Consider the following 22088-nt stretch of genomic DNA (forward strand, 5'->3'; position numbering starts at 1 on the left):
CCGCAAGACAACCGTCTCTCGCAAGGTTAGAGGCAGAAGAGAACGATCCGTCTCGATGTGGTTCTTTCTGCCCCCAACCCACGGTACACTTTAATCGCTAGTCCTCCAATCCCGTGGCGAGCTCTAAAAAGTGGAGAGTTCCGCGCCATCTATTTGTTCGCATTCGCAACATTCGAAATAAATTTCGAATGCCGCGAATCCTGCCGCGCCACAAGGTTGCTGTAAGAACTGCGTGTCGTTTATCTGTTCTCCTATATTCTCTCATATTCCCTGACTCACCATTTTAGATAGTGGCACTTGATTCCCTTTAGTGTACTTTTCGCACCAAACTCTTGAGTCCGGATCTATTTGATGACGGAGCGGACCACTTGGGAAGCAACTTACTGCCTGTGTGTTGTCAACGGGCTCCTCTTTTTTGTTTAAACACCCCAGTATTTTCTTAAAAAATTTAAAAATTGACTGACAGTTTCGTCCAGGGCTGAGGTAACCCATCAGAAGCTGCCTCACCTCTGGGAGCAGCGTGATCGCTCCATTTGTATATAATCGCACATGAGTGCAAATGAGTCTACAACTTACTGGAGCAATTACCACCTGTCGTCACTTTCGGTAACGCTGCTCTCAGGGCAGGGGTGAGGCAGCGTCTGATGAGTTGCCTCTGCCATGGACGAAAACGTCCTTCATAATTTTATGGGAGGTAAAGGTTTGGCCATTTAAGAATAGAAGGAACTATAAAAAACTCCATTAGTGACAAGAATTGTTAGTTTATTCAGTATTCAATATGGGGTAGTAACGACAAGATAAATTATGAACTATTTCACCTCATCCAACATAAATAACAAATCGAAATTTTTCTTTCCAGCTCCAAAATAGCAAAATCCATGTTTTCGCGAATCCACTTTATGAAAGAAATACATTCCGGGCCATAAAAGGCTTCTGATCAACACCAGTCTTCCATGATTAGCTAGGGTCAGGCTGAATCCGTTTTCGTCGGGAAGTATATCGTTCGGAGTATCCAAACAGTCAATTGGATATTTATATTGTACTCGGCGCAATAAGTTATGATTCCACGAGGTTTGGGGTTCCCGATATAGCTGGTAGTTGGACAGATCCGCAGCTTCGATTTCATTGAGGCCATGGAACAAGGGATTGTAAATGAAAGTCTTGTCTACTTGCTTGTAGAGACCTCCATGGGGGATTAAGGCACTTTCTTCGGTTATCAAAGTAACAGTGCAGGCAAGTCGATCCTCTTCCTTGATTCGAACGATTTCTGGCTTAGTTGCGTAAATTAATTGATTTTCATCAATTGTAAATTGGGGGTCCTGGAATTACACAAAAGCCTTGCTGTTATCGTAATTTATACTAGGGAGGGTTTGGTTATAAGACACCCCTACCAATGTCACATCGATAAACATGGTCGGGTCGCCATTAAACATCTCCGTGCACACTAAGCAAGCTTCATTCAGTTCTGGATTTACCTCTGGCATTAGAAACCAATTGTAACCATTTGTGCTGTAGAAAAATCGTCGCTTCCGAAGGCAATCCATTGTATATCCATAGGCTACATAGTAATCTTCCTCGATACCATTGATTCGTCCCCAGAAGAACATATTTGTGAGTTTATGGTCACCTTGCAGAGCAGTAAGCGAACTTTCAATTATCGTCTTCATTTCAGGTCCCAATGTGGTTCCGCAATAGGAAATGAGTTTCAATGATTCGTCAAAATATTCAAGATTCATTATTAATTTTTATCCTTAGTATTATTGGCTTCTAAGCATCGTAATTAATCAAAATCTTACATGACATTGAAATTAGAAGCGCTTACTAAGCTTCACAATGAATCCGAAATCGTCTAGATAATAAAACATTTTACTCGGAACATTGATTAGATTTTAGTTTGCTTTTCTTCATCTATTTTTAACTAGAAGAAAATACCATCCTAGAAATCACTAGCTAAGATAGGTATCAACTTGGTGGACATCTTCAAAAGACACTGGGCGGAGTCAGTTCAATCTAGCTTGGTCACTTTTCGCCTCTACGCGGCACATGTAACCCTGCTTTTCTCGTCTCCTTTGCGTTCGCAGTTTGCTCTGGATAGATGCAATCATGGAGTTGATTGCATCCCAGTCCTCCTACTATGTTAGCATTTTTCACACCAAATTTTCTGGTACCAGCACTTGTCCTAGAATGTTTTGAATCTCCTCTGGGGTCTTCCTTTCATCCACAAATCTTAGACAGTGAAAGAGCACGTGCTCTGGAACTCCAGCGCAGTTTGCTTAATCGGGTGAGGTATCTAGTTAAAACCTCTGCAGGTGCTGGCATATTTTCTTTTACGGCGCTTGGTAATGTTTTTTCCTTCGCAAGCGTCAAATCAGAACCCTCTAACCAACGCTTAACATAACTGATCGGTGCTTGTGACTGCAACCAGCCATCGTCATTTTCTCCGGAACTGGAAGATTAAGAAAACATTGTTGCATATGATCTTCCATAGCAGCGAGTCCAGTACAGAGCCCTGTGGGGAACCTGTGGAGACAACATGCTCCTTCAGTTTGTCATAATATATACACGCATATTGAGATAAGCGGGGATATCAATCTACATATTCCTGCATTTGCTTCCAATTGGAAGGTCACTATCGCCCAATATTTGCTGACACTACCCTTCTCGTGAATTGTGTCTTCGGCTAAGTCAGTAACCAATTTGATGGCATCAAAGGTTGATACGGCTTTACGGAATCCTTACTGTCGATCTGAGAGATTTTCTTGGTTCTTAAAAACCGTGAGTAATCTATTGTAGATTACTCGCTATATCAATTTCCCCATAATGTATAAAAGACATGTGGGCTTGTAGGAGGTTGGGTCACCTGAATGTTTATCAGCTTTAGACAATAGAACTAACTTTAGCCGCTTCCATGCCGCACGAAATATCCCCTCGCGCATCCACGGTTCGAACAACCCAGGGAACATGTCGCTCTCTTCTTGCTGGCGAAATAACTTTTGGATGATTTTTCTGATTTGCGGCCTCCAAATAGCGCCATTACGATTCTAAAGGCGCTCCCATACGAGTTCACGCCCGCTTTCGAATATAGCTTCTTAAAGCATTCCCTCTTGCTCCGTTGGATGGCGAGCTTGAGTGTTATGCGGACTTGCTTACAGGCACGCTCTTTTTGCCTATAGTTGATTCTACCAACCGCTCTTTGAGACGTTCTTCTGGCCTACAGTTTAGTTTTCTACTGGCCCAGCTGTGCAAATATATTCCGATTATTTTTGCCCACACAAATCCGCTGGCTGTCTGACTCGTAGCCTATTGTAAGGCTTGTCGACCGCATGTCTATATCGCCGCGCCACCAGTCGAAGCTGCAACCCATACGCCACTGACTGTGACGGTTTCTATAGGGTTCGGTGATGATGGCGATTTTCAAGTGAAAGACGACACATGAGGGCTGAGCTATAAGCCGGGTAAAATCGAGTCTTTGCGGCGGTCCTACTAAGTACCCACCAGATGGACCGCATTGTACGAGCATTATTCCCCAGACATCCTGTACGGGTTGATGTCAATAGCGTAGAAATTGTCGAGAACTGCCCCCTTTTCACAATAAGAGAGTTTGAAAAAGCGGTTCTCACCATGAAAAACAAGAAGACGCTAGGTGAAGGATGGCATTTTTCCTTGTCGCTGGAAGGTAGCCAGACTCGCGTTGCTCGGCTGGAGCGATCCGCGATGCCGAGGACTTATCCCCAAGGCAGTTTGAGTTCAGAACAGGGAGATCCACAATGGATGCTGTTATGTCCTCATAACGCTGGATGTCAGAAACGCCTTCAATTCCGTAAGATGAACAGATATGCTAGGCACATTAGAGAACTCATTCCGCGTGTTAAGCTATCTCTCGCGGATTTTGAGGCATTATGAAAGAGCGCTCCCTGTTCTAGAGACGCTAGAGGAGAATGGAAATTACGTTGGGAGTAGCACAGGGATCCATCCTAGGGTCGGACCTTTGAAACCCTTCGTACGATTGTCTGCTGAGACTCGATATGCTCGAAAAGTCGCGCCTGGTCGGTTATGCAGGCGACGTTGCGGCACTTTTTGCCGGACGCACTGTTGAACAGGCGCAAAGAAGACTTGTTATATTGATACGACGGGTAAGTGGATGGATGACTGCTAATGGTTTCAGCTTTGCGCTGAAAAAAACCGAAATAGTTATCTTGACCAGAAACAGAATTCCGACCCTGTGTCCCATATCGATCGATGAGTTATCTTTAGAGTAAAAGCCAGCGTCACTCCTTATGGGAGCAACGCAGTCCATTCTGCTCTATGGCGCAGAATTATGAGCTGATGCCCTTGACTAGTAGGTGGATCGTAAGCACCTTGCTCAAGTGATTGATTCCCGTTGCCCTTCTTGCCAACGAGCGTAAAGCTATCTACAGCCATAAGGGCGAAAACTTAAAAGAGAGGTGGGTGCCTGTGAAGAACGTCAACGCACCCTTACCGAGTGGCAACTCTCTTGGCAAAATGAGTCAAGAGGCTCATCGGCAATTTAGACCCATGGCTGAACCGAATGCACGGTGAGATTGGTTACTTCCTAATCCAACTTCTAAGCGGGAATGGAGGTTTTCAGTCTAACCTGCCCAGGATTAGGAAGGCGCGATCTCCTGATCTTGTGTTCTGCAATGGAGTGGCGGACGACGCTGAACGCACCGGCTTTCGTCAGAGGCTTTATGCATACACAGGGGGGCTCTCTCCAGACAACATTGTTAGATAAATGCAGAAGAGTGCTGGCGGCTGGAGTTGGCCGGCGGAGGGGGCGGATGGCAAAGGGTTCCCCGAACTAATAACTCCCTTCCTGCCCTCCCCTCCCATCGGTGAAAGGGATTCCCTGACTTGAAGCTGGATGCCTTCAAGTCAGGGAATCCCTTTCACCGATGGGAGGGGTGGGCAGGAAGTGAGTTATTAGTTCGGGGAGCGTGAGGCTTAGCACGAAGTAATGTGTCAAATGGTTCCAAGCTAGTGCTCTGATGACAGGGAGGTGTTTAGTTGGTAGTCCGACAGCGTACTTGTTCTAGCAGTTCGAGTCAGCAACGAGTGAAGTGGGCTTCAGTGTCAATGAAGCTAAAACGAAATACTTGACCTAAACTCGCAGAAAATTGCAATGGGCGAGCATAATGTCGAACAGGTGGACTAATTCGTCTATCTAGAAGCCTACTCTTGAAGAACGGAAACGAAAAACATGAAATCCAAATTCGGATTACTATTCCTCATAAAGCATTCTATGTGGTCCTCCCCATAATGAGATCGAAAAAAGTACACAGATGCAATAAACTACGAATCTCATTTTTTCCTTTCTAGTGAATAGTGCCCCCCCCCCCCTATGCTGGCTTCAAAGGCACTGCACTCCTCAAGGATAGACATGCCACAGGACCAAATTTTATGCATCCAATGTCCCAGAAGCTGGGTAGATGGATGCTTGGATATAGAATGTCGTTTGTCTGATGCTTGCACGCTCATTCACAAAAGAAGCAAGTGTAAATCCCGGTATTGAATTAATGCTTATTGTAACCATTCTGATCAAGTATGAGGAACATTCTTGTAGTCTAATATTACCTCCCGACGGAAACTACCGATGCTGAGGAGAAGGAGGTTTGCTATGAGTAACTCAACGCAGTCCAGGAGAGGCTTCCTTGAGGTGCCAATGAGATTTTGATGAGAGATTTGAATGCGAAGTGGGCTTTGATAACACTGCTCGAATATATGATAGAAAACACAATCTTGGGGGCCCTAGTGGCAATTGTAAGAGGTTTGCTGTTTTTTGCAACTCCCATCGCCTTGTCATTGGTGGTACATTGTTCGAGCACAGAGCCTCCCATAAGGTTTCAACTGGCCGACGCCGATTTAGGAGTTGTCTTCTGGCTGTATAAAACTTGAATGGTGTAAACATTGGCCCCCAATAAAATCGTTACTTGATTTTCTGATGCGGAGCTTTGACCACCGAAACTCAACACGGTTCGTTTATGGGAACCGGCTGTCGTTCGATAATGCAAAAACTATCTTGCTGACTGGAGAGAGGACATTTTGAACAGCTTACCGGAGAATATTGGTGAGACTAGGCCATCAAAAGTGCTTTTCTCTTCGGTGTAAATAATTAAGATTTGGCTATCATATATCGGATCATGAGAGAACTTCAAAGGGGTCGTAAATCTCTCAATGGTCCTGTGAGGGACGTTAACGGTTTATTCCTCGTTGACGATGATGAGCAGCTTAAGAGGTGTAGGAAAAATTTTACAACGGTTCTGAACCGTATAACATCTTAGGAAGTTCTATCTCTTGGATCGGGTGAAATAGCTAGTCATCGTGAAATGCGGATACGGGCTACTCCGCTCAAGCGGGGCAAGGTCACTCGGCTTAACGGTGTCCACGCGGAACTATTCGTCGCTACTCCTTTTGCCTCGGCGGAGCTGCCCCAGAGATGATCGTCATGATTCCGAAGAAGGGAACTCACCTTGGGTGCGGCTGTTGGAGGGGTTTTTGCGTGCTCCCTGCTGTTGTATTGTATTTAAAGTAATTTCGGAACACATTAAAGAATATAACTTGATAGACATAAAGGAGGCAAGTTTCCATTCTGGATCCTCCTGCGTTGACCACATTTAAACCCTTCAGATCATTGTGGAGTTTAGATCCTCGCTTTACCTAATCTTCAGTGATTTGGGAAAGGCTTTCGACAGCGTGAACAGTGAGTGTATCTTGAATGCTCTATAAAAGAGGGGCATTTCGGAGAAACTTATAACTATTATCAATGCAAAAGGTCATGTATTGTATCAAGGTAAAATTTTTGAGCAATTTAAGATCCAAAACGAAGTTCGACAAGGTTGCAATTTGTCGCGATACTATTCCTTCTCGTTATCAGTGATGTCCTCCATGTGGCCTTGTCCGGAGAACGTAGAGAACTTCAATGAATCGTAATCCAAAGCAGAGTCCGAAAAGTCTACATTTTGTCATTGATACTATTCTTTTTTGTTACCGGTGATCTTTTCCTGGCCCACCTTGTTCAGAGGACGAGCTTGATGTTGCCCTCTGCATTAACACTGCTAGATCCGCCTTCGTTCATCATCATCAACGGTGCAACAACCGGTATCCGGTCTAGGCCTGCCTTAATAAGGAACTCCAGACCTTACGGTTTAGCGCCGAGGTCCACCAATTCGATATCCCTAAAAGCTGTCTGGCGTCCTGACCTACACCATCGCTCCATCTTAAGCAGGGTCTGCCTCGTTTTCTTTTTCTATCATAGATATTGCCCTTATAGACTTTCCGGGTGGGATCATCCTCATTCATACGGATTAAGTGACCCGCCCACCGTAACCTATTGAGCCGGATTTTATCCACAACCTGACGGTCATGGTATCGCTCATAGATTTCGTTGTTATGTAGGCTACGGAATCGTCCATCCTCATGTAGGGGGCCAAAAATTGTTCGGAAGATTCTTCTCTCGAACGCGACCAAAAGTTCGCAATTCTTCTTGCTAAGAACCCAAGCACTTCACTTGAATGAAGTGCTCTAACACACTTCAAGGCCCTGATCCAATATGGATTGTTGCGCCAACGATTATTATTATTAAGAACCCAAGTCTCCGAGGAATACATGAGGACTGGCAAGATCATTGTACAGTAAGAGCTTTGACCCTATGTTGAGGCGTTTCAAGCGGAACAGTTTTTGTAAGCTGAAATAGGTCCTATTGGCTGACAACAACCGTGCGCGGATTTCCTCATTGTAGCTGTTATCGGTTGTGATTTTCGACCCTGGATATGAGAAATTATCAACGGTCTCAAAGTTGTATTTTCCTATCCTTATTCTTCTCGTTTGACCAGTGCGGTTTGATGTTGTTGGTTGGTTGGTTTTCTGACGTTGCCACCATATACTTTGTCTTGCCTTCATTGATGTGCAGACCAAGATCTCGCGCCGCCTGCTCGATCTGAATGAAGGCAGTTTGTACGTCTCGGGTGGTTCTTCCCATTATGTCGATATCGTCAGCATAGGCCAGTAGTTGAGTGGACTTAAAGAGGATCGTACTTCTTGCATTTACCTCAGCATCACGGATCACTTTCTCGAGGGTCAGGTTAAAGAGGACGCATGATAGGGCATCCCCTTGTCGTAGACCGTTGTTGATGTGGAATGGTCTTGAGAGTGATCCTGCTGTTTTTATCCGGCACCGCACATTGGTCAGAGTCAGCCTAGTCAGTCTTATCAATTTCGTCGGGATACAGAATTCTCTTATGGCCGTGTACAATTTTACCCTGTCTATGCTATCATAGGCGGCTTTAAAGTCGATGAAAAGATAGTGAAAATGATGTCCATATTACAACAGTTTTTCCATCGCTTGCCGAAGAGAGAAAATCTGATCTGTTGCTGATTTGCCTGGAGTGAAGCCTCTTTGATATGGGCCAATGATGTTCTGGGCATATGGGGCTATCCGGCCTAGTAAGATAGCGGAGAATATCTTATAGATAGTACTCAGCAACGTGATACTTTCGTTGTTTTGTCTAAAATTTGGAAAGACAAATATGCAAATACCTTAACACCAACATCAAGTAGAGGTCGTGTCATGACAATGTCCTTTCTCTCCTGGTATATGGGGCAGCACATGGAAAGTGACCGCTACTGTTACCCAAAGACTCCAAGTCTTTAGTATCACCTGTCTCCGCTATGTCAACGGTGCGATTGCATTGGAATGCACTATCTCAGAGTGGTGGAGGAGTGTCCTAGAAGTTCATGGCGCAGAATACAAGAGGAGAAGTGGGAGGTCCTCGGGAAGACCCGGGGAAGGCTAAAGCGTATTTTTTCAAATCTACAACATGGTACGGGGGTGTGGTGGGTGCGCTATGCTTCGTTTGACGGTTTTAGTAGATAAAAATCTGTCATGTTTACGTAATTCGGTGTTTGTCTTTAAACATTTTTACTGGGAAATAATGGGTAGTAGACCTATTTAAATCGGTCAGTATTAAATTTCAAATTAGAAAAAAAAAATTTCACAAGGCCGATTTAACCTTTTAAAAATTTCCATTTTCTCTCATTTTATTTCATTTCATTTTAAAGCGCATATACATAATCTCTAATTTTTGTTTTATTACATAATTAATAATAACATTACTCTAATATAAAATCAAGAAATTGAAGGTATTTAATAGTTCTCAGCAAAGTAAAAACATAAAAACTGTTAATATACATACAAACAAAACGTAACAATATAATGTCATGATATATACTCGTATATATATTTATATATAAAATAAATAAAATATATATTTCTTCAACAAAAGGAAAAAATTGAAAATATCGAAACTTCAAGATATTGTGTAAGTACATAGAAGTATAGCTAAGAAGTAAGGCCTCAAAAACAAGATATAGAGAATACAATACGATAGACTGCTGGTTGGTGGCTAATTATAGTTTTAATGTAAAAACATTGTTTTCTCAATAGCTTCGAAAAGATAGTCTTGTTTCAGTTAATTCATTAATGACTTTTTCATTTCTCTATTCTTATATGGTTTCATTGGGTAAATCTAAATAGAATTTCTTTTTTTCTTGAACTTAAAGGCTAAGTAAAACACAAAGTGGGCAGTTACTTTTTTCTTTTTATCTTTGAAACGATAAATTTGTTCGTTATTTTGGGTTTTGTTGTTGGCATGGTAAATTATTTTTTCTTGGTTTGAATACATAAATTCAATTTGTTGATTGTTTGTTGTATTTGGTTACTCGATTACTGCACTTTAATATATTTTTTCTGAATTCTCTAGTCTGTATCAATTCACTCTTTTTACTTGTCGTGTATTATTCATAATTCCTTATTCGTTTTTTATAGTTAATTTTCACTTTTGCTTATGTCTCTACTTTATTTCACTAAAAAATTTACAAAATTTAGTAGTCCTTTCTTTACACATTTTTATACTTCCTTTAGTTTTGATCAATTTACTTTATTCTGAATCGTTTTTTTTTTTCATTTGTTTTTAAATTTTGTTTCTATTTAATTTAAGATTATCTTATTGTTATATATTTTTTAAAATTCCATATAATTTCTTTTCTATACAATAGTCTGCTCGTCGTGCAGTTCACATGATCCAATGTTTTCTCCGTGATATGGTGAGAAATCACTTATTATGGAGTTGGGTTCGGTGCCAAAAGATACGTCCATTAAACAGCCTTTGAATGATGTTTTGAAACGATGGTTGGTTTTTACTGCAACTGATTCACCATTCGGGAAGCCACCTGGAAATATAATTATTTTCAAATATTATTTTTCACTGTTTACTATTTAGTAAGAAAACTGGCATTGGAGAGATAGTGAAACCAGATCAACAGTTGGACTAATTTATTGGGAAGATGGTTTTGTACTGAATTGATACAACTCCTTGATTCCACCCAGACCAAGGTTATAACGAAGAGAAGTGGCAAAGCTGAGTGACATCAGTCGACCCTGCCACCGAATTATTGAAAACCTAAATAAGAAGGAGTTGAGGTTGGAATCCGAATAATCCGACTTTTTTATTACATAAAAAGCATTCGACGATACGTTACCCTTAAGTTTTGGTTTGATTGATTGGCAATTCTGCACGAATGGATTTGTTGTTGGTTTGATATATCTTATTCATCATCATCAATGGTGCAACAACCGGTATCGGTCTAGGCTTGCCTTAATAAAAAACTCCAGACATTCCGGTTTTGTGCCGAGGTCCACCAACTCGATATCCCTAAAAGCTGCCTGGCGTCCTGACCTACGTCATCGCTCCATCTCAAGCAGGGTCTGCCTCGTCTTGTTTTTCTACCATAGATGTTGCCTCATAGATTTTTCAGGCTGGATCATCCTCATGACCACCGCAATCTGTTGAGCGGGATTATATCCACAATCAGACGGTCGTGGTATCGCTCATTGATTTCATCGTTATGTAGTATACGGAATCGTTCATCTGTTCTCGTTTGACCAGTGCGATTTTGGCGCTGACGTTGCCACCATGTACTAGTCTCGCACCGCCTGCTCGATTTGGATGAAGACAATTTGTACATCTGGCGTTGTACTTGTCACGATGTCGATATTGTCAGTAGAGGCTAGTAGTTGGGTGAACTTAAAGAAGATGCTGCCTCTCGCATTTACCTCAGTATCAAGGATCACTTTTCCCAGGACCATGTTAAAGGGGACACATGACAGGGTCAGCCTATTCAGTCTTATCACTTTCATTGGGATACCGAATTCCCTCATGGCCGTGTACAGTTTTACCCTGGCTATGCTGTCATAGGTGGCCTTAACGTCGATAAGAAGTTGGTGCAACTGATGTCCATATTCCAACAGTTTTTCCATAGCTTGCCGCACAGAGAAAATCTGATCTGTTGCTGATTTGCCTGGATACTTCACTCCAGAAGCCTTTTTGGTATGGGCTGAAATGGTTCTGGGCGTATAGGGCTATCCAGCCTAGCAAGATAGCGGAGAATATTTTATAGATAATACTTAGCAACATTATATCTCTATAATTGCTGCACTGTGTGATATCCCCCATTTTATGTATGGGACAGATAATGCCTAGTTGCCAGTCGTGTTCAGGCTGTGTTCGTGTTCGTCAGGCATTGATTCGCTGTTCCAAACCTTGGGCATAAGTTGATGAACCGCTTGGTGTAATTGGTCACCTCCATATTTAACCAATTCCGCAGTAATAATATCGGCTCTAGGCGTCTTGTGGTTTTTAAACCGATGAATTGCAAGGACTGATCGTTCAATGCTTGATGGTGGCAGCATTTGTCCATCGTCTTCAGTTGGCGGGACCTCTAAGTCTAATTTTTTGGTTGCTGAGTAGTTCATGAAAATACTTAACCCAATATGACCATTCGGTGGGAAATCAGATTTCCTTCTTTGTCTCGGCAGGAGGAATACCGACGTGTATAAGGCTTCATCCTGCTGACTTATTGTTAAAACTTCCTCATCTGGTGGGGTTGCTCCCCGTACTTCTCGAGTTCACAGACTTGTTGGTTCACCTAGGCTTCCTTTTTCTTTGCTTGTGAAGTCGCTTCTCCGCTCGCATTCTTCCCTTCCGTTGCTAGCTCACATTCATCGTCGAGCCAGCCGTTCCGAATTTTAGACGCGGTTGCTATTCGAACCCGGAGCAAAATGCCAATGAGATAGTGATGCGGGTCTATATTGGCCTCCTATATGTTCTGCCATTCATCAAGGCTGAAACGTGGCGGCGTTCAATCACATGTGGTCAATTTGATTGAAAGTGGTCCCTTTTGGAGAGGCCCATGTATGTTTGTAGACCGCTTTTCGTTCAAAGCAGGTACTTCCAACAACCATTTCGTGGAATGCTGCGTTATTATTTGTGTTTTTATGTAAGCTATGGGAGCCGACGTATCGCTTGAATACAGGCTCCGTCTCAACTTGGCTGTTAAAATTTTCAAGTATGATTTTGATATCATACTTGGGACAGACTTCGACGGTCCGCTCAACTGCTTCGTAGAAGGTATTCTTCTCCTACCCTGCAGTCTCCTCTGTAGGGGCGTGAACGTTAATGAGGCTTATATTTCTAAATTTGCCTTGCAAAGGCAGAGTGCGTAGCCTTTTGCTTATGTTTTCAAAGCTGATAACAGCAGGAGGTGATTTTAGTTGGTAGCAATCCCACGCTCTCAGGTCACATGAACCCTGGGGTAAGCCTTTTGAAGATTTAAATGTCTTATTCAAAAATATAGCTTTATCTATAAAATAAAAAAAAAAATTGTTTCGTTACTTAGTAAAAGAGCTTCAACTCACGAGAGTCCAACATTAAAGGGAGAGGTACCTAAAGGTAGCTCCTTCGTTCGCATATTTTCCAAGCTGCAGCTGGATTTCGAAATACTGATGTCAATCTGGACTTATGGTGCACCACTTTGGGATTCTGCTCGCGTTTCCGACATCGAAGCTTTTCATGGATTGCAACCAAAGGTACTGAGAACAACTATTTTCGCCTCGTTATACATTAGGAACTTCAATATTCACCGTGAGTGGTAGATTTTCTTTATAAAGGACGTGGTTAATGAGTTGAAGCCGACATATTCTGAACTTGCTATAGATCTGAATAGGTTGGTCAGAAACCTTTCACACAAAAATTAGTACTATCTCTTGAAGCAGAGAAATGTTATGTCTTCGTGAAAATGTAAAATAAATGCCAAACAACGAATAAAAGGAGAAGAAAGGAGAACTGGAAGCTAGCAAAAGAGGTATGCTCAGAAGCTAGGCTAAGGTGGACAGTGGGAACTTTTAAATCACTGAAATCACTCGGAGTAGATGGCATTTTCCCAGCATTAATCCAGAGAGGCCTAGGAATCATCTTAAAGTCTCTTCTGAGGGTGGTAAGGGGGAGCATAGCAATGGGATACATACCAAGAGCAGGGAGACGGGCAAAAGTGGTCTTTATTCCGAAAGTGGGTAAAAAGGATCCTTTTCACCCTAAATCTTTCAGACCAATTTGCCTAATATGGTTCGTACTCAAAACGGTGGAGAAGATCATAGACAACTATATTAGAACTAACGTTCTAAAGCGTAATCCCCTACATCACTGTCAACATGCTTACTGGGCAGGACGGTCAACTGAAACTGCTCTGTATCAGCTGACAGATGTGTGAACTGTGTGCGTTTTTGGATATCGAAGGAGCATTCGACAACACATCGCACATAGAGATACAAGATGCCCTGAGCCGCAAGGGAGTGGGAAACGCCCTGGCATTCTGGATGGGCAAAATGCTAGACAGCAGGCAAATAGAAGTACCGACAGGTACAAATTCTATTGTCATGAACACTACTCAAGGTTGTCCACAGGGCGAGGTACTATCGCCGCTGATGTGGAGTATGGTAGTGGACAAACTCCTGGACGTGCTAACAAATACTGGAATACAAGTCCAGGGTTACGCGGACGACATTGTTTTAATCTGTAGGGGCAAATATGAAGATACCATATGTGATAGAATTCGAGCTGGACTAAAGGTAACTAGTGCCTGGTGCAGGAAGGTGGGACTGCGGATCAATCCAACCAAAACCTCCATAGTACCATTCACTAGGAGGCGTAAGCTTGATCACCTGAGAGCCATAAGATTACATGATATGGAGGTGAAACGAGAAACAGAGGTCAAATATTCGGGAATTACGCTAGACCAAAAATTACTCTGAAAGACTCATGTCGGAAAGCCACGAGGCCGTTGCTGATCTCCATAGCAAGAAAAATGGGGTTGCAACCCGAAGATACTACATTGGATATATATTGCAAGAGTAAGGCCAATGATTACCTATAGAGCAGTAATCTGAACTCAGCACACAAGCCAGGGAATTACACAAACTCCAAAGATTGGCTTGCGTGTGTATCAGTAGGGCAATGAGGACATGCCTAATGGCATCCCTGGAGCTCCTTCTGGGATTAACCCCTCTCCATCTGCACATACAGATGCAAGGAGGGCAATATTCAGGATGGCCGGGAGTATCAGTGAGGCGGAAAGCTGCCTAAACCGAAGGAAGATTGATATTCTTTCTAGGCGGTATCCCGAATTACTGATACCAAAGGATAACATGACAACGAGGTTTCACTTCAATAAGAAGTTTGAAACACGTTGGAGTAACAAGGCAAACTGGGAGAACGTGGCTGGGACATACGGCTTAAACCAGCAACTGATAACTTGGTACACTGACGGATCCCTCACAGCAGGGAGCAGGTGCCGGTGTCATTGGTCCAAGGAAAGTGTACTTTGAGCCAATGGGCAGGTACACTAGCATATTCCAGGCGGAAATATACGCCATAGACAGATGTGCCTTCTTTAATCTCCAAAGGAACTGCAGGGGGTAGAACATTGCTATTCTCACCGACAGCCAAGCAGCGATCAAGGCACTTAGGTCCAACTAGATGAACTGTAAACTGGTATCGGAATACCTTGAGAGACTGAATACACTCGGCTCGTTTAAAAGGGCCTGGATACTCTGGGTTCCAGGCCATGCTGGGTCGGAAGGCAACGGTGCAGCGGACGAACTAGCCAAGAAGGGAGCAGGGATGTCTTTACACGGACCAGAACCCCTCTTTGGAATCGGAAACGGTTTCATGGCTATGACACTAAAAATGAAGTGGAACGGTTGAGGGAACTATACTGCGCGGGCCGGCCAGGGATAGAGTAATCCAGGGTGCTTATTGGGGGATACAAACCCATGCGTAGAAAGGATTACTTAAACCTCACCAAAAAGAACCTCTGAATCATAGTGGGAATTCTCACGGTTAAACTATTACCTAGAGAAGCTAGGGATATCTACGGACGCTGCCTACAGATTCTGTGCGGAGTGTGATGAAACCTCTATACACGTCCTGGAACAGTGTCCGGCACTTATGCAAAGTAGGTCGAGGCATCTGGGAGAACACTTAATACCAGATGCAAAGTTGAAAGATCTGGAATTAGGGAACATACTAAAGTTCCTGACGATTATAGGCTTACTTGAGATACTATGATTAATTGATACTGATAACCAGTAAAAGGGGCACAATAGTTTTTTAAGGACGCGGTGCGACTTTCCTTGAACAGAATAAAAATAAAATAAATGGTGGCTAACTCTTGTTTCCAGAACGTTGGTGAGGGATGTAAGCATAAGTTACCGTTTTTGTTGCTTGTAAAGTTTTTACAAATGAATTTTATTTAGCATATAGGTTCTTATTTCGGGAACTACTTATTCCCTTCTCCTTTGTAAAACAAAACCTTATTAAAATCGGTTCAATGTCTGTCTGTCTGTCCGTCTGTCTGTCTGTCTGTCTGTCCGCCTGTCTGTCTGTCACAGGCACTTTTCTCAGAAATGGCTATACCGATTGACACGAAATTTGGTGAGAAGGTGGGAACTGTGGACCCCCAGACATGCAGTGACATGCATATCCTCCTACGTTGAGATTTAGGGGGGTCCCCATACATGTAAAAGGGGGGTGTAAAAATCTTTTTCACCGAATATAGTCATGTGGGGTATCAAATGAAAGGTATCGATTAGCACTTTTCGAAGCCGGTCTTAGTTTTGAGATTTGTTAAAAAGGCGGGGAGTGGGAGGGGTGTAAAGTGATGATTTGTTTAACGGAGCCATTCTCAGAAACTACCCAACCGAAAAATCTAAAAAAAATCATGAAGCTGCCTCTATTCGCTACCCAGGCCTCAAAGTACTCTTCATATCGATATCTGTTCAAATTAAGTTAATAATAGTATATTACCGTATTTTCGGTAAAATTGAGTAAAAACCCCCTTAAGTTTATGTCAGAGTTATAAAAGTTGGTAGTAGTATAAAATATAATATGAGGCATATTATCTCCAAGTTTGATCAAAATCATACTATAAGTAATAAAGTTACAGTAGCTCAAAGTTACCTTACCGTGTAAATTTACAATCCGAAGTACTAAATCTGATATGCTAAATGCATATTCTTAATGGGCTACGTACAAATGGGATAGTTCTACACTCAAATATACTCACACAAGAAACAAACAAAACCGTTCACACCTGAAGCGCCCAGCTTCCGGTTTCCCGATTTGTTTAGATTGAAGATTTGATAATATTCGTTATTTTCTACGTAGTAAAAAGGTCCAAAGGTAAATTGAACGTCATCAAGAAAATTCTGCAATTAAATGAAATTGTGCAATCTTAATCATAGGGAATGCGACTATAAGAAGCACCAAAACTAAAAAGCGTCTACCACTCTTTAAGTGTGACTGCTTGCCGGTAAAATCCACCACACAAGATACTTTTCCATGTTGGCAACGGTGCTATCGCGATCAGCCGCGCTTACCTTTACCACTTTTCTACCTTTAACACCTGATGCTTGCCACTCACCTGACTTGCGTCTTGTTGTTGTTGACTTATTTCTCGCAACTTTTTGTGCAACAGCTCGAGAAACGTCAAAATTCAGTTAGGAGCTGATCCAAGACCGAAGAGGTAGACGCAAGAATTCTTGGAGCTATTGTCGTTACCTGAGCGCGTTACGGTCTGTGGTTGCATTCGCGAAAATCAAAACTTTCGTGCGAGTGACGTCGTTTTCAGATAGTGCTGGGATTAATTAAAAGATTCCGGTGTCACCGTGATTTTCCCTGGTACCAAGTAAGTGATGGTGAAGAAGTGAATGCTTAAAATTCATGAGTGAGGTTTTTGTGCAGCGCGAAAACAGGTCGTATTCATTTTGGGCGGTCTAAGTGGCTCAGCAACAATAATTGGTAATTAGAGTGTTGTGGATATTTTGGAGTTGCTTCAGGCAAGGTAAATTGGGGCACGAACGTTAGAGAGATACCTAGGCAGGTGAGTTCACTGAGAATTGAAGTTTGGAGTCATTGCCGCTTGGAAGAATGGCTTCTTGCATACTGGATTGGGCTTGAATGGGCATTAATAACTTTTTTGTCTGCCGATAAAAGGAGATAATTCTAAATGAAAATCACGGAAGGAAAATACACAGCGTTGTATGTGGAAATAGCGAAGGTTACAACACCAGATATTTAAAGAAAGCAATCGTAATCTTCATTGTTTCATGCTTCTCTTCCTGCGACAAATTCGTGACCATCACTAGGTCTTGACTCGAACGGTGCCGGATGCACCAAAAAGATGAAAAGCCACGAGCTGTGAAGCTGAAATCCATTCAATTTATTCGCATTGTACATATTAGGTAATAGCTGGTGGCTGTCTTATTATTAGGAAATGAAATTCTCTTATGAACATTTATTTGGATAGCAAAACAGCAGGCAACAATGGAGGATTAAGTATACAACTGTTAACGCTCAGACGCTGTCGATTTTGCTCAAGATTAGTTAATGGCAATCCTATTTGGTTATGGTTCTAACCAATTTATCTAAAACTTTAAATAGAGATGCAGCTGTTTTCGGCAATTGTGAAGCTTGTTAGTTTCCAGGGAGTAGAATAAAATTTTCTCTAAATAGATACTATACACTAATTAGCCTTTGTAATTTAGTATGTGGTGCACGTGGGATTATGCTTAGGTGCTGGTTGAGCGGAGCAAATACTACTTCGGGGGCATCAAATTAGTTTTACGGATAAAATTCTTAGACTACACGCGCACAGAAAACATACTAAGTAAAGTGAGCAGAAAGTCCAGCTTAAAGAACAAAAAAAATAAGTATCTGATATTGGATATAATTTTATTATATCATCTAATGCTCTAGTTCTGTTCAGAATGTTTGTGGATCATGTCATAGCTTGGAGGTTCCCTATTCTCTCATAATTGTCAAATTCAAAACCAAACTGACCTAATTAGGGAGTTGAATGTATCCGATAGGTCTAGGTACTACGACTCTGCTTGTAAAAAGGACGTGGGTTTTGCCAAAAATGGTCCTAAGTTAATTTGAAAAAGAAGGAAATAATCTAAAAGGGTCTAGAATCGGCGGGAGATAATATGGTTTCCCTAGTCTCCTATGTGGTTCATAGGGCATCAACCACACTTACGGGCAAGGGTTAATGGTATCCGGCAATACGGTTAAATTCCCCTCATGATTTTTCAAGAAGCGCGTACTCCTTCTCCACTGTTTTACGCCTCATAATGTTAGGGTGACCCATTTTTCGGCCGCCCTTTGATAGTGGGTTCTATTGCATGGTATAGCCAGCAATGTGCGCAATGTGTGATTTATCCCCTGCCAATTCTGCTTTCCGATTAACGCCGAAGGACCGAATAGTCGATCGATACGAAAGTGATGAAGGCTTAGAGCTTCTGAGTAAAAGTTTTGGTAACTTTCAACATAATACAGAGAGAGTGCTATCACCGAACAGCCTCAAATTGATTTTAGTGTTGAGTCAACCACATTTCCAAATTTAAAACGAAACAGCGAGGGTGGATTTAGTGGCGCCAGACATTCCTGGATGTAGAAATTGCCTTCGATGATTTGCCTATTAATGCAAATTGGAAGAGTACGAGGATCTATGGTACTGAGAACCTTGGTTCTGTTAGTGTTTACCTTCAGCCTGACTCTATTTGCCTCTTATTTCGAACCCTGTGCGATTTCGCCAATGTCTATGATTCGGTTAGATAGCAAACAGATACCATAAGCATAGTCGAGGTGTTTGAGGAAAAGTGACTGACACTGAAGACAGACATCAAATCGCACTGGTCAAACGGGAAGAATAAAGATAGGAGACTACAACTTTGAGACCGTTGATAATTTCTCTTGCCTAGGATCGAAAATCACAACTGATAACAGCTACGACGATGAAATCCGCGCACGGTTGTTGGCAGTCAACAGAGCCTATTTCAACTTACAAAAACTGTTTCGCTCGAAACGTCTCACCATAGGGCCAAAGCTCTACTGTACAAGACAATGATCTTGCCAGTTCTCATGTATTCCTCGGAGACTTGGGTTCATAGCAAAAGAAAAATTGCGAACTCTTGGCCGCGTTCAAGAGAAGAATCCTCCAAAGAATTTTTGGTCCCCTAAATGAGAATGGACGATTCCGTAGCCTACATAACGACGAAATCTATGAGCGATACCATGACCGTCTGGTTGTGGATAAAATCCGGCTCAATAGGTTACGGTGGGCGGGTCGTTTAACCCGTATGGATGAGGATGATCCATCCCGAAAAGTCTATAAGAGCAATATCTATGGTAGAAAAAGAAAACGAAGCTGACCCTGCCTGAGATGGAGCGATGGCGTAGGCCAGGACGCCAGACAGCTTTTAGGGATATCGAATTGTGGGATCCCGCCGCAAAACCGGGATGTCTGGAGTTCCTTATTATGCAGGCCTAGACCGGATACCGGTTGTTGTGCCGTTGATGATGATGATGACAGAGAAGATATTATAAAAAACGTCGCCGATAATAAGCAGAAATGACATCGATGACAGATGCAACCCCAACGGACTCCACTTTGCACCTCGAATTCCCCTGAAATTTTACCTCGGTGCAGTACGTAACAGTAAGTTGCTTTGTGTAGGGTATTAGAAATACAGTCCCTGTTGAGACTTTCGAAAGTCTTCTAAAACTCGACAATGAGGGAGTGAAGCACACTGTTCCAAAATGATCTGTAGAGCATTAATGTGGTCAATGCAAGGGGATCCGGAGCAGAAATCCCCATATTCTTTGTCAATCATGTTTTTCGGGTGGGTAGGGTGTTGATGTGGTCAATGCAGGAGGATTCGGAGTGGAAACCGTCAGCTCTCTGTTGATCAAGTTTTCGAGGTGTTTAGCAGAATTAGCTTCAGTTATTATCTTTGCGACGACAAGGAGCACGCTGATACCCCTTGCATTGTTGCATTCAAAGCAAGCGCCTTTTTTCGGAATCTTAACAGTCATCCCTTTCTTCCACTTTCTGGGAAAATCTGGGATTCCCATGATTTCTTTAACAGTGGAAAAAGCAGATCTGCAGAACTGTAAGAACAACGGTGAATAGTTTTGTGGGGAGCCTAGTGGCTCTACTCCTGATGGCCAAGGTAATTTCGTTACTATGTTGGAAGAGCAATCCATATCCGCATGTAATGGTGACTAGCCATTCCATTCACAGGAGACGGAACTTCACCGGATGTGATACCGTGGAGAAACATTGTGAAGTGCCTTTCCACCTTTTCGGTTGCTCGTTATCGTGAGTGATAGTTGGCAGATAACGTTCTCACATGATCATCGAAAAATTTGTGACCACACGCAGGCTTTTTCGTGATGCGGTATATGGTTCCGAAACTACTGCACACATTGCTTTGCAGTTCTCGAGATTTCGCATGATACCGGAGTTCGAGCTCGTCACGCTCGCCGTCGCTTGCAGAAATCAATAGTCTTCAATCCTTGCGTTCATTGATCCGCATTCATGACTCAGCAGTTAACCAGATGTTATGCCGAGGCCGATGTACTATGTAGTATTCGAGAAAGGAGTAGGTAGTTTTAATGGTAGCCCAATGCTCATCGATATTCTCAAGTTAATCAGTGTATCTGTTGTCAGATCAGCAAGATAGCTTCCCCACTGTTGAAAGACAGCTGGGTCGTACAAGTGGTCGATATTAAACTTGGAGGGTCGCAGCCCTCCGACTCTGGAAGGAGCACGGCACGCAACATGCAAGTGAAGGTAAACGATCATTAGATGATGATCTCTTTCGAGGGAGGTGTCGACGGCTCTTTGGTGTATAACTAATCGCACATCGCACATCCAGAAGACAACTCCTACATCTACTACTGATCGCAAAGTGATTACTGTGTCGATCAGGTAAATCCCAACTGACCTTATGGTAAACTTCGTACTTACTAATGGCGCTGCAGTGGAAGCTTTAGAAATTTGCTAACTGTTGTCAGAGCCTACTTTGGCATTCAGATCACCCAACACGATTACCAGGATATTTAGGAAACCTCTTCTGAACTGGGTGTAATTGCTAATAGAAATCATCCTTTGGTGCATAGTACCTGACAATTGTGATGCTCCTTAGCCTGGACCAGAACCTTCCAATCAAAGTTCTGTTAGAAACCGGCTGCCAGGTCAAGAGAGCGTGTCCTGCGGTAACTGTTTGTAACAATTTACCACCAAATTCGCTTTTGCTAGCAGTTGAGGGAGGGAGGGGGAGGGGGAATTTTCGCGCGAGTTGGAGAAAGAGAAACCTTCGATACTATATCGAGGAGCAAGTATACATTCTAGAAACAAATCATAGTCCATTTTCAACAGCCAGAGGGCGTTTTGGTAGCAAAAAGTTTTGAAATTAGCAGGTTTCTAGTCCACACATTTCTATCCCCAAGCAAAGAAAACTTTCAGTGTAAACACCAACTCATATAGCTATTCAAAGGTATAGGCTTCCAACATTAATTTTCGTCCTATATATTTTCCAAGGTACGAACGTATCATCGTTTTCGTCTTATTCTCATTTACCCTCAAGTCAATTATCTTTGCTGTCTCTTCTAGTTTCATCATAAGTTTTTTTGACGTACGGTATAGATCATGCCGGAATCTTAATGTCTTCTGCATAGGTTACTGTTTGATATGTTTTGTTTCTTCGAGAGCCACCTTGGTCGTATAACGTTTTCCGCGCTACTTACCTCACAGCGAGGTTGGAAAACGTAGTGGCCAGCCCGTCGATTTGTTTAACCTAAAAATGTTTGTTTCCAGTACTTTTATGTCAATGAACT

General features: G+C 42.5%; 2 protein-coding genes across 2 annotated transcripts in view; both read right to left on the reverse strand.

Moving 5' to 3' along the window:
• Positions 1–759: 759 nt before the first annotated feature.
• On the reverse strand, positions 760–1801 carry LOC119661559 (radial spoke head protein 9 homolog). The gene is made up of 2 exons (XM_038070950.1): positions 1392–1801; positions 760–1319 (listed from the first exon to the last, which is right to left on the reverse strand). The coding sequence occupies exons 1-2, from the start codon at positions 1734–1736 to the stop codon at positions 810–812; spliced, it is 855 nt and encodes a 284-aa protein (XP_037926878.1). The 5' UTR covers positions 1737–1801; the 3' UTR covers positions 760–809.
• An 8164-nt stretch (positions 1802–9965) lies between these two features.
• LOC119658570 (protein eyes shut) overlaps positions 9966–22088 on the reverse strand; it is a 230622-nt gene continuing 218499 nt past the window's right edge. The window contains exon 14 of the mRNA XM_038066021.1: positions 9966–10245. Within this exon, the coding sequence (XP_037921949.1) occupies positions 10061–10245 (185 nt within the window). The 3' untranslated portion in view covers positions 9966–10060. The remainder of the gene's footprint in view (positions 10246–22088) is intronic.

The sequence above is a fragment of the Hermetia illucens genome, chromosome 1 (assembly GCF_905115235.1).
Source record: "Hermetia illucens chromosome 1, iHerIll2.2.curated.20191125, whole genome shotgun sequence".
Lineage (NCBI taxonomy): Eukaryota > Metazoa > Arthropoda > Insecta > Diptera > Stratiomyidae > Hermetia > Hermetia illucens.

Excerpts from the sequence above, each read along its gene's own strand:
- LOC119661559 (XM_038070950.1), bottom strand. The coding sequence starts at position 1,736 with ATGAATCTTGAATATTTTGACGAATCATTGAAACTCATTTCCTATTGC. Across the intron at positions 1,320-1,391 it reads TGTTTATCGATGTGACATTG|GACCCCCAATTTACAATTGA; the intron begins GTAGGGGTGTCT and ends GTGTAATTCCAG.